Below are 12,320 nucleotides of genomic sequence, written 5' to 3'. Positions count from 1 at the left end.
TGCAACTTTAAAAAGGAAACCTGTTTCTTTATTCTTTTCCTTTGCCAGTTTAAAAAGAAAGGGGGAGGGGAAGAAAAAAGGAAAGCAAATAATATCACAACCCCTGACAGTAGAGATGTCTTAAAGAAACCTTTCCGAGTAGAAGTTATTTAAACCAAACCAAACCAAACCAAACCACCCCCTAAACCCAAAACAAACAAAAAACCAAACCAAACCAAACCAAACCAACCAAACAAACAACAAAACAAAACAAAACAAAAAAAACCCCAAACCACCAAAACTCCAAACAACAGAGTTTAGCTACATCCCCGTACCAGGGCATCTATTATCCACCGTTCCCTGAGCTCAGTCCTGCTGTTTTCAAACTACCCTGCTAGCTGGAATGTCACCATCCCATCAAGTTTTCTGAATTTCACCTGTAACTGGGGAGGGATCTTTACTAACCCCCAGGATCCCGGCTCTGCCTGGTACCACTAGACAATAGCAACAATTCCACCACACTCTACCCAGAAGACCGTTAGGCCATCGGCACCGTCACATGTTCCTGAACTGAATTCAATTCATGGCCCACACTTCTCCCTAGAAAATCCTATTGATTCTCTTATTTTTTGTGTGTTACAGCTCTATTTAATTGGTATCTGATTTGTAATCTACAGACTGCATTCTATGGGGAGACTTACTAATATTAGGATATTCGCTAAGTACTGACAGAAGTAATTTCCTACCATTAAGACACTGACATTTAACAGAAGTGAGGTGGGTCAAAACGATGAAAAATCTACACAAATGAATGCTATCTGGAATGAAGGCTCACAGCTAACATAATAATTATTTCCATAAAACAATTGTTTAAACTTTAAGATATTTTTCAGTGTGTTTGAAAATTATACGTTAATTTCCTAAAACCAACCGTGCTGCCTTTGGCTTTTACTTTTTCAGTAGGCAATATTCAGTAATTTTTTTTTTTTTTTTTTAAAGAAAAAGACTATTTCTGGAAGGGTCAGGCAGTTTATTCCTAGGAGAATAATGCCCTAGCCACTGCTCATGACCTTATGAGTGAAGGTAAACAGGTACTCATGAATAGCAATGGTTTTCCCTGCAAAAGTCTTGTGTGTGTCTGATGGTATTTGTGCTTCAGTTAAACATTAAGTGGTAAATTAACTGGGAATCAACTTTGAATAAACTTTCAAATACTTTTGCCCTAGTTAAACTTCACCCTAGTTTCTGCAGGTGTGCCAACCTCACTTAAAAAAAAAAAGATTTATTATTATTTTATGTACACTGTCACTGTCTTCAGACACACCAGAAGAGGGCATTGGATTCCATCACTGATGGTGTTAGCCACCATGCGGTTGCTGGGACTTGAACTCATGACCACTGGGAAAGTAGTCAGTGCTCTTAACCGCTGAGCTGAGTGAGTGTCCAGTCCAGCCACCTACTTTTTAACATCTGTCTCCTGCCAGTGCAGATGCAGAGATAAAGACACGACACTTAACCCCAGCTAAGTCAGCTCAGTATCTGAGATCACTGTTTCTTAGATGATGCTATTCTACCTAGAGTCTAGTTGTAAAATCTGGCCTGGATGTCTCTGGTAAATGTATGTAATTAAAACAACAACAAAGAGGCTGGCAGTGGGAAACACAAACCCAGCACACAGTCCTCAACAGAGCGTGCCGCCTGTCAAGGTTCAGCATCTCCATGCAAATGTGACAAGGATCAAACTTGGGCGGCTACCAGAGTCCTCTTAGCTCCCTCTCAGGAATAAAACTGCAACCCGAGAGGATGTGACTTTGTACGAAGGTAAGGTAGTAAATGTGGATAATTAAATGGGAACTGGACTTTATATTCTTATTTTATCACAGAGATTTAGAAGCATTCAAGGTCCCTGATTCATTCTAACTCTAACCAAATGCTCCATGAAATAAATGAAAGCAACCATATTTTCTCAAACTTCTCCTAATGAACTGGGGCATCAAGGCACAAAGTTTTCAGCTATACATCTACTTCAGATAAAATGGAAGTCAAATTTAATTCACAAACTGTGGGCAGAGCCAACTAAAGCAGACCTAGAATCACAACTGCTTTGCAGAACCAATAGAGCTGTGGTCAACAAGGCCCTCAGACCTGATGCTCTCCTGTACCCTCACACCGCACACGAGGCTGAGTTCCTGGGGAAAAAACACGTAAGGAGAAAGCAAGTGCCACCAATAGTGAGACTTCAAAGTTAAAACAGAAAAACAGCTCTGGATCGGTATTTGTAAGATAGAAAGCTAAGAGCGTTGAACCGGGGGAAGGAAATGGTGAACAGTGTGACAGTGGACAGTGAACACACTTAACACGAACGACCCCAGGAGAAAACACAACTTTGAGCTGAAGGAGGCTGTCTTTGGTAGCATATAGATAAGCTTTCTGAGCAAGCTCCTTCAGTGTAGAATGATTTCATCTGTTCTATTTCCTCTCATCAGAAACATACATCAGGAAACCACCAGGTTTTTAGAAGTCTCTAATTCTCTGTGAGACAAGTCAACTCCAAGAATGGGGAAATATTGTATTCCAGCACCCAGAACTGTCTAAGGCCCTACAGGTACACCCGACACTGCAGCAAACTACCTAAACGGGAAGGGAGACATGTACCAGCAAAAAATAAACCATTTCAAATGGAAGACATGTATATTTCAATAAAAAGAAACAAAAACCACAAACTTGTTGTAAAATGCCTTTGAATCAGGTCTTTTCTAACCTGCTGACCCAAAAAGGCACTGAAAACAAAAGCTGGGGCGTGGCTCAGTGGTGCAGCACTCACCAGTGTGCAGGACACCCTAGACCCAATCCTCAGACCCACAAAACCAAAAAAAACCCAAGCCAAAGAACTGTGATATGAAATGGTCTAGTTACCAAAGTAGGATCTCTGCATTAGGGAACTGAAATCAAAAGGCTTCCCAAGACCTTATCAGCGCACCTAAAAACCCAACTTGAAAACCATGGTGTGCTGCAATCAACTGATGGCAAGCTGTGTCAGAGCTTGAGTGTGCCTGGCCATGGCGTCAATGTGACATTTCACTAGCCCAGTGCTACTCTGTCCATGATGCCCCTGTAACATTTACATACACTTGCTAAACTCACAGTGTACCACATACAAATGCCATGGAGGAAGGCCACCTTCTAGAAGATTCTGGATTAAAAAGCCCCTGAAGTAAGCTTAGGGTCCTATAGACTTACATCAGGACAAAGAACAACTTGTGGGAGTCGATTTGCTCCCTCTACCCCGTGGGTTCGAGGGCTAGACTGGGCCGGCAGGCTTGGTGGCCTGCAGCCTTCACCTTCTGAGCCCGGTGCTTGCTAGTTCTTGTACGTGGGTCTCCTCTAGTTATGGCAATTTGATATGCCTCCAATTTCAAATGCACAAGGATGCTCAGCCCCTGAGCCAACACTGAAAAGGTACTATTATAGCTTAATAAAAGTTTAGAAAACTACTTGAAAACAGTCCAAATCATGTATTAACTAATGATCATTAAAAACAATTTATCCTATCCCTAAGTAGATCTAGTCCTAGAAACTCTAAATCCTTATCACTAAGTCTTCCCAAGCTCCCCCTCCTGATACACAGATCAAAGGGGACACGGCACTTGCTGACACCTTCTCGGAAGCTAGCCAACACGGTACTCAGGATCCCCCATGGGTGCGCAGGCCAACCGGGCACTCTTCAAGGACATGAGAACACTCCTGGTATCTTCAGTTGGAATTTCCTATTCAAAAATGTGTCTACAGCTCACTAATAGCTATTTATAAAAGGAGCCTGGTGGGGTGTGCATCACCTTAAGTATCAATTTCAATAACTGAGTCAGTAACTGAATAATCACAAGTGGTTAAATTTGGAGCTGGCTCCTGTCCATGTGACAGATGGCTGAGTCGGCACAGCTAAGGTCTAGCCTGCGGATGCTTTTGGAGAGGACCTGGCTGACACTCAGAGGCCCTCAGCAGATCTGGGCTGTCTCTGGAGACAGACCCCTTTCTGGAGGAGAGTGCTTTGATCCCCATGTAAAGCATAAATAGCTGGATTGTCTTTTCTTTTTTCTTTTTTTTTTTAAAAATATTTTTAAAGACTTATTTATTTATTTTATGTACATGAGTACACTATAGCAGTATACATGGTTGTGAATCATCATGTGGTTGATGGAACTTGAACTTAGGACCTCTGCTCTCTTCAGCCCCACTCACTCTGGCCCAAAGATTTATTTATTTGTCAGATCTCATTACGGATGGTTGTGAGCCACCATGTGGTTGCTGGGATTTGAACTCAGGACCTTCGGAAGAGCAGTCAGTGCTCATAACCGCTGAGCCATCTCTCCAGCCCTGGATTGTCTTTTCTGTCTGCAGGGACTGTTAGCAGACCTCACTTATGTTAACTGCACACATGACATAGTCTATAGAGCCACAGAGAGAGCCTCATTGTCTCATGAATATTCCCAAGCATGACAACAGAATGTAACTCTATGGTAGTCTGTGGGCATTTATTCTCTAAGTGTATATGAAAATAAATACAGCATTTAAAAAGGCCCTATTGTCAAAAAAATGATAAAGAAGAAAAGTTACATAATTATGAAAGGCTTTTTTCAACTAACTTTTGCTAATGTCTACCTTTTAATGATGTTTGAGAAACAAATCAGGAAAACTGGCAACTGGCACTGACAGGCCTAGCCTCTGTAGGTCACGCCAGTGCAGCAGTTCTGTAAACTGAAATGCAGTCTGGAGGTCTGTCATGCTCTTCAGTGTCTCCACTACAGGAGTGACATGATGTGGGTTGATAGAACATGGCTATTTTCTCCATAAAAATCTCAGAAGAGTCACACTTCTTCAAAAATATTTCTGGGGAACCGATTAGGAGTGTCCCTTTTGAACTCCCCGCAGCTGTGTTTAGTTAAGCCTCCAATTGGCCATCTCTTCGGCCTGACTTTAAGGACTATCTCCCACAGAAAAACAGTAGTAAACTTTGTGCAATTTTGACAGCTGACCGCCACCTTTGATCAGTTCATAAGAGTTACTCTTTTTCTAACCAGCAAGTGAATTAGTATATGGAGCATTTTTTGTTTGCTTGTTTGTTTTTGTTTTCCAAGATAAGGTTTCTCTGTGTAGCCCTGGCTGTCCTAGAACTCACTTTGTAGACCAGGATGGCCTTGAAATCAGAAATTTGCCTGCCTCTGCCTCCCAAGTGCTGGGATTAAAGGTGTGTGCCACCACTGCCTGGTTAAAATTAATTACATTTCTTTTTTTCTGTTTGTTTGTTTATTTTTGTTTTTTGTGGATGGAACATTTTCTGAAGGTCTTTAAAGATGATAGCAAATTCTCAGGCTTAGAAAACACTTTAATTGTAACCTAATTAGGAAACAACCTCTTTTTAGAAACATCTGTATTAAAATCATCCTAAAAGAACTTTAATGAGATAATTTAAAAATATTTTCGGGGTTGGAGAGAAGAAGGCTCAGTGGTTAAGAGCACCGACTGCTCTTCTGAGAATCCTAAGTTCAAATCCCAGTAACCACATGGTGGTTCACAACCATCAGTAACAAGATCTGACACCCTCTTCTGGAGTGTGTGAAGACAACTACAGTGTACTTACATATAATAAATAAATAAATCTTTAAAATAAATATTTTAAGCATAAGCCAGGCAAGGTGGTGCCTGCTTTAATCTCAGTACTCTGGAGGCAGAGCCAGGCAGATCTTTGAGTGCAAGGCCAGTCTGACCTACAAAGTGGTTTCAGGACAGCCAGAACTATAGTGAAACCCTATTTCAGAATAACTACCAAAACAACTACCACAACCAAAAAACAAACACCCGCAAACTATGTCTTCATTTATCGTCTGCATGTATTTGAGTGTGTACATGCACGCACGCCACAGGACAAACTGAAGGAGTGGGATCCTTCCCTTCTGCCGTGCACATCTGGGGGCTGAACTTGGGCTGTCAGGCTTGGTGCTCAGAATGTTAACCCGCTGCGCAATGTTGACAGTAAGCTTTTATAATTTATACAACTCAGATAATGTGGACTCAAGTGGTTTAAAAAAGAAAGTCACAGGGCATGGCACTGTCTCCAGTGTTTTAGTCATACTGCACAATAAAATAGGAATTAATAAAAATTTCTCCAAAATATTAAAAGTCAGCCTCTCTGGTATTTATTCTGAAAGACTGTCAGTGTAAGTTTATGTGTAACTACTGATTACTGACCTCTAAATTTAAGCAGATCAGATTAGATGTTCAAGTACCATACCACTAACAACATGGGGTCCCTTATATTTAATTACTTGAAAATTAATGAATCTTGTGGTTCATGGGCTGCCTCAAGGTAACAAATTAACATTAAATATAGAGTAACACACCACCTCTTTTTGGCTGTGGTTAAGGAAAGATACATACACACAAACTCACATAGCAACAGCACTACTGAGCAGAATTCAAAGAAATACTTAAGCATCTCACTCTGGGAATAAACCCCCACATCCTCAACAAGATAAGTCCACCCTGGTGTAGCAACGGGCACCACATGAACGTACCACAGTGTGCTGAGCCACTGCTACTTCTGCTCTGCGCGGAGGCGCTGCCCGTATGGGCCCCAGGCTGTGCTGTTCCTGCTCGACTGATACTCCTGTGTAACTTTCTATTGGAGAGTTCACCACTGTCACTGTCAGGCAGGGATGGTGTCCGAGGCCTAAAGTGCCGCCATCTACATGATTTGATATCGACTAGTATCTGACTGAGGTCTTTAGAGGAAGATCTGTCCGAGGTATTGGTTTCTGAGGTATTGGCAAACTGATTGACTGGAGAAGGTTGTGGTGAGGAAAGCGTGTCCAAATCCAGGTGGTGAAGCGTGCTGTCATAGTCTGAATGTGCTCTGTCCAGCAAGACCCTGCACAAGGAGGGAGCAGACAGCAGAGATTACATTATACTGTTCCTTTCCTTCCCGAAAGCCTTCCCCCAAAGCTGAGTAACAGTACACGGAACATTTAAAAGTTAGCAAGTGCATCAGTGCAGCACTTGGCTCTTTCACATGGTGTGCGCATGGCACAGGGCGCAGAGCACAGCATGCGTGCAGCAGCCAGAGGACAATTCCCAAGAGCTGCTTCTCTCCTTCCATCACGTGAGGCCTGGGGACAGGACTCCGGCTGTCACCTTGGTGGCAAATGCTTCTTCCCACTGAGTCATCTTGCTGCCTCTGGTTCTTTTAGCCTCAAATCTCCATGTTGGATAAGAGTTTTTTTTTCAAATTGTCTGTCAACCAGCATTTTCTGTGCTTTGCAGTCCCTTCTTTCCTCCTCTCCATGCATGAAGTGTTTTATTTCAGACCCCAGAACCACATCCTGACAAACTGAGACCATGGACAGCAAAGTTAAGTGGGTGGTCACTGCAGCTGTTAATGTAAGGTTTCCCCCAGAACTCAGCGACTTTGGTTGTAGCTTCCTGAACCAATCCTGAGTGTGTAAACACAAGTCACACTTGTCCTTTCTTGGGAGTCTACCCTGGGATAACTCTGCGGCTGAGGAGCTTGGGGAGATAAGAACCCACACGGGCCCCGAGAGAACTAGGCAGACATGCAGACAGCTCTGCAGAGCACAGCAAACTGGAGCTCCTAGAGTCTGTTCACAAGGAGGGCCTCAGTTTAAACTGACTCCAATGTCTAAAGCATGCTGGTGCAAGGAAAGCAGAAGCGTGTTACCTTCCACCGCGCCCGATCCGTCTTCGTGCAAATCCAAGACACCTCTGGGGTACAGTGAGAGTAGTTAAGCAATATCTATATCGCACATCCCCCAGGCCTCCATCTTTAGGACTAGTCCAGGGCCAGTTGCCAGTTTGGTCTAAATGAGGCTAAAAAAAAAAAAAAATCCAAATTATTGTATTTTGTCAGTCTGCCTGTTGTTTGCTGTTTATAGAGAAAGTTGGACACTTACAGCATAGTACTGACAGCCTGCTTTCCTACGGAAAGCAAAAGGGCCATCAGGGTCATTCTCTTCCTCAGCTTCTGAAGAGCCAGACAAAACCTTGAAATAAAGCAACGAGAGGTAAACACGTGGTTCCTACATTCCTCTTGAATGTGCAGAGAGCTGGTCTTCTGCTTACCTGTGACAGAGGCTCTTCATCGGAGCTGGGGAAGTCGTACTGGTTTAAGTCTTTAGCACTGAAGCCGGGCATGGCAGCAGGACTCGGCTGCTGAGGGGCAGCAGCAGATGGGGGGAAGACTTTGGGCTTCTTTTCATACTTGCGCTTCGGCCGGATAAGATCAGCCTTATCTTGCTGCAACATAGACACGAATGAGTCAGTCGCACAGCAGAAGCACATCTCACAACTGCAACTTCTATAACAACCTGAGTTAATTCTTACTTAGGGAGCCAAGCGCTTAAACTATTAAAACAGGCTTGGGTATCCCTCCTGGCAGCCCTCCTACCCTCAGAGGTTCAGTCTCAGTTTCCCCTAATAATCTATATTTGCTCTGTTCAAAACAGACATTTGCTTAAAAGACTTAAAATTTTATGTGTATGCGCAGGTGCCTTCCAAAGCCAGAGACGATCAGCTCCCCGGGAAGCAGACTTAGGCAGTTGTCTACCCTCTGCTATGGGTGCTGGCGACTCTAGCCAGGCCCTCTACAGGAACAATGGCTGCTGCCAACCACTCACCTGTCTCTCCAGCCAGACCACAGAAAAATTTGAATGAAAATTTAAATAAGAAAATGTTCAAAATAACAGAACTATTCCATTAATGACTCTGTCTTAATTTAGAAAGATTTAAAGTAAACCAGATTCAAGTGCATGGTTCGTGTTTCTGGAACATATAGATGAAAATGATGTTGTATAATTAGAATTGTAGCAAAGCCCCCAAGTATAAAAATCAAAGTAAGACTTCTAAAGGGACCTGTAAGACCATATATTTAAGACAGGCAGACAACAGACTTCAATATAAAAACAAGGAAAACTTGTACATATGTAGGACTAGAAATTATCAGCAAAGAAATATTTTGGGGCATGACCTTTAACATATTTTTGGCAGGGGTAGCTGGGTGGAGGTGTTTCACTAAGTAGCCTTGGCTAGCCTGAAACTCACTATGTAGACCAGGCTGTGCCTCAAACTCAGAGATCTGCCAGGCATGGCCACCTCTGCTGGGATTAACAACCACATTTGTGATTATCAAAGAGAATACTTCTAGTCATCTGATCAACATCCCAATACTTCAAATCAACAGTCTCTGTCAGTGCTGACAGGAAAAAGTCTAGGCAGCAGAAACCATCATTCTAAATGATACAGTACATTATACACCAAATTAAAAAAATACAGAAACAAGATATTAAACAGAACAGATTAGATAGCAAAATGATCAGCAGATTTCCTCAATTGAAATGGAACGTTAAGTCTGAGTTAAATGACACACATTAGGTCACTAACACTTCTCTGCTGAGGCGCATATCAAAAGGGCACACTGCCTGCCCTCTCTTATTCCCTTGGGTCTCCCCCTCACCAATTTTATTCTTCACAAATTATGAGGTATCAACTTGTCAAAGTATTTCCACTCACCAGCTGTTAACAAGACTGGCCTGTCACTCACACATAGATGTGTCCCGGAAAGTTACACTGGGTGGGAAGGCTTCATGTTCTCGCCAGGCCTTCATACCACTAATCACACCAACATTTCATATCCCCTCTCAGCAAATCCCTCTTTTTATCAGACACAGAACAAAGCCTTCCCTTGTAAGGAAGCAAGAGAAGTAGAAATTAAATTGTCACGAAAAGCTCCCCAGCCCCTTTACTCCAGAACACCTTGGTGGGACTCTGACTTTCCCTGTTTACTGGACGCTACTGTCACAAAGCTCTTCCTACCTTGTTCACTTTGAACTCCTTCGAGTCTGTGCCATCTTGGTGTTTGAACTGGCTGCTGTTGGTAATCGGGATGATAGGGATGGCATAAGTAGGCTTCGCTGGCTGTCTCTGTGCCATGACCTCAGACATGATCTCTCCACTGTAGTCACCCAAATTATACCTGAAATCACACAAAGGAAACTTTAAGTTATACACAGTACAATGAGATGCTTCCACCAACATTGTGAAATGATCTACATTCTGGCTAATTCAATAGTCACATCCTCAGTTACCTGTGTGCCCACTGTAGGGGATAAAATCACTTAGGAAGCCTTTCAGTGTACTAGATTCTCAACAGTGCCCCTGAACGCTTCTGGGTACTTGGCCTACTTGTCTACCTGCCATCATGTGTATGCCTTTGTGCCTATGAGGCCAGAGAGGACACTGGACCCCTGGACCTAACCTTAACAGGAAGGGGTTAGATATCACAAAGGTGCTGAGAGTCAAACCCTGGTTCATTGAAAGTGTAACCTTGGGGCTGGAGAGATGGCTCAGTGGGTAAGAACACTGACTGTTCTTCCAAAGGTCATGAGTTCAAATCCTAGCACCCACATGGTGGCTCACAGCCATCCATAGAGATCTGATATCTAAAGACAGCTAAGGTATACTTGCATATAATAAATAAAAGAAGAAGAAGAGGAGGAAGAGGAGGAGGAGGAGAAAGAGAAGGAGGAAGAGGAGAAGGAGGAAGAGGAGAAGAAGAAGAAAGTGTAGCCTCTGAGCCATCGCTAAGGCCCGCACCTTGAACTCTTGGTCCTTTTCTTTCTACTACGTCTTACAGGCATAAGGGCCCGCTATACCTGGGCCATCTGGCTCAAACCCAGAGCTTGCATGCCTCACATGCGTGCTCTCTACTGGCGGAGCTAAATCCTGAGCCTTTCAGTCTTATCTCCGCACACAGTGGCTGTGGGGGAAAATCCCAAGGCTGAAATGCCTCAAGTAGTGCCCCAAAACACCCTGCCAATTACATTTGTCTTTTTTTCCTGAAAGAATCACATGAAATTTAAGTGGTTTTCCTGGGGGATGGGGTGGGGCGGGGCGGGGTGAGTAGGAGCTGAGAAGCAGGGTTTTGAGAACTAACTTGTATATGCATGTCATGTGCACCATCACTAAGTGCTCATCTGAATGTCTTGCTGATAGCTCAGGGAAATGTTTGCCTGGGCTGTGAGAGGCCCTGGGTTTTGTCTCTAGTACTAAAAATCCCCAATAAACCCACAAAACACCTCAAATAAACTACTAGTATTCAACACACACTCTCACCCTGCCTCATAGCCACACACAACTCAAAAAGAATAAAGGTATCTCTCAATAGAAACCTCTGTTAGTGAACCCAATCACCTTTTGAGAAAATTAAGACAGAATTGTGTATAAAATTCACAAAGTTTAACCCCATGGTCTCTATTAGAGAAAATATTTCTAACCCTTCAGCTAATTAGGAAACACACGCGACGCCCGTGCCTCGGGCCCTGCGCTCTGCACACGAGCCTCACCTCTTTTCCATAATTTCCAGTGTTAGGTGCAGCAGCTCCCGTTTACTCTTCTCCCGCCTCTTGATCATTTCCAGGATGGTGACGGCCCGGCTGAGGTCCCGCCGCAGCTTCAGCATCTTCTCATACGAGGCCTCGTCGTTCTTGCGGTTCTGGAAATGGAAGGCTTGCTCAGCATCAAGAAGCACTTTGACTGGCTGCAGGGAGCGCAGCTGTTGGCACGTAAGTGCAGGGACTTGTAGAGTTATGGTTTAAAGACACAGGAAGGGAATACAGACCCCAAAGATACCAATTCTGAACCTAATTTTTAAGTGAATCAATATTAATATGTATTAAGACCCCCATAAAAAGTCTAAAGGTCAACTTATTGTACTGTTTTCTAGTATAATTTAAAAAATGTGTGTGTGTGTGTGTGTGTATGTGTGTGTGTGTGTGTGTCTAAGTGTCCACAGGTCCCAACTGGGGCACTGGATTCTTTGGAGCAGGAGTCACAGGTGTCAGTTGCCTGACATGGGTACAGGAATTGCAATGCTGTCCTCTGATAGAGAAATAAGAGCTCTGAACCACTGGACAACCCCTCTAGTATAATTTTAAGGAATATTATATAAAGCACAGAATTAAGTCACAAAATTAAGGTATTAATAACTATCATTTTTCTTAAAAATTAAAAAATTCACTTACTTTTCGCGTTTGCATTTTCTCAGTCCGTCTTCTGAAAGCCACATACGGATCACTGGTGCTGGAGCCGTCTCGCTTTTCCTGCTTTACCGATGGGATGAGTGATGGCCCCCGGCAGGTTTTCCTCTTTTTAATCCAGTATTCATAAACTTCTCTAATTAATTCATCATCTTCTTTTAGAAGTAGTTTGGCTTCCTGCAGACTGACTGGCTAAATGTAAAACCATTTCGTCACTTTCATAAAACACATATGCAA

General features: G+C 43.2%; 1 protein-coding gene across 2 annotated transcripts in view; it reads right to left on the bottom strand.

The window, feature by feature from the left end:
- Positions 1-12,320, bottom strand: part of Epc1 (enhancer of polycomb homolog 1) — an 86,084-nt gene that overhangs the window by 7,027 nt on the left and 66,737 nt on the right. For both annotated transcript variants that reach the window (XM_052157766.1, XM_052157765.1), the window contains exons 4-10: positions 12,069-12,275; positions 11,391-11,539; positions 9,862-10,021; positions 8,113-8,286; positions 7,944-8,033; positions 7,712-7,860; positions 6,552-6,904 (exon numbers count right to left, since the gene is read on the bottom strand). In XM_052157766.1, coding sequence (XP_052013726.1) covers positions 6,552-6,904; positions 7,712-7,860; positions 7,944-8,033; positions 8,113-8,286; positions 9,862-10,021; positions 11,391-11,539; positions 12,069-12,275 — 1,282 coding nt within the window. The remainder of the gene's footprint in view (positions 1-6,551; positions 6,905-7,711; positions 7,861-7,943; positions 8,034-8,112; positions 8,287-9,861; positions 10,022-11,390; positions 11,540-12,068; positions 12,276-12,320) is intronic.

The sequence above is a fragment of the Apodemus sylvaticus genome, chromosome 14 (genome assembly GCF_947179515.1).
Source record: "Apodemus sylvaticus chromosome 14, mApoSyl1.1, whole genome shotgun sequence".
NCBI classification, from domain to species: domain Eukaryota; kingdom Metazoa; phylum Chordata; class Mammalia; order Rodentia; family Muridae; genus Apodemus; species Apodemus sylvaticus.
Note: the sequence above shows the minus strand (reverse complement) of the source record. Positions and strands in the feature narration are given on the sequence as shown.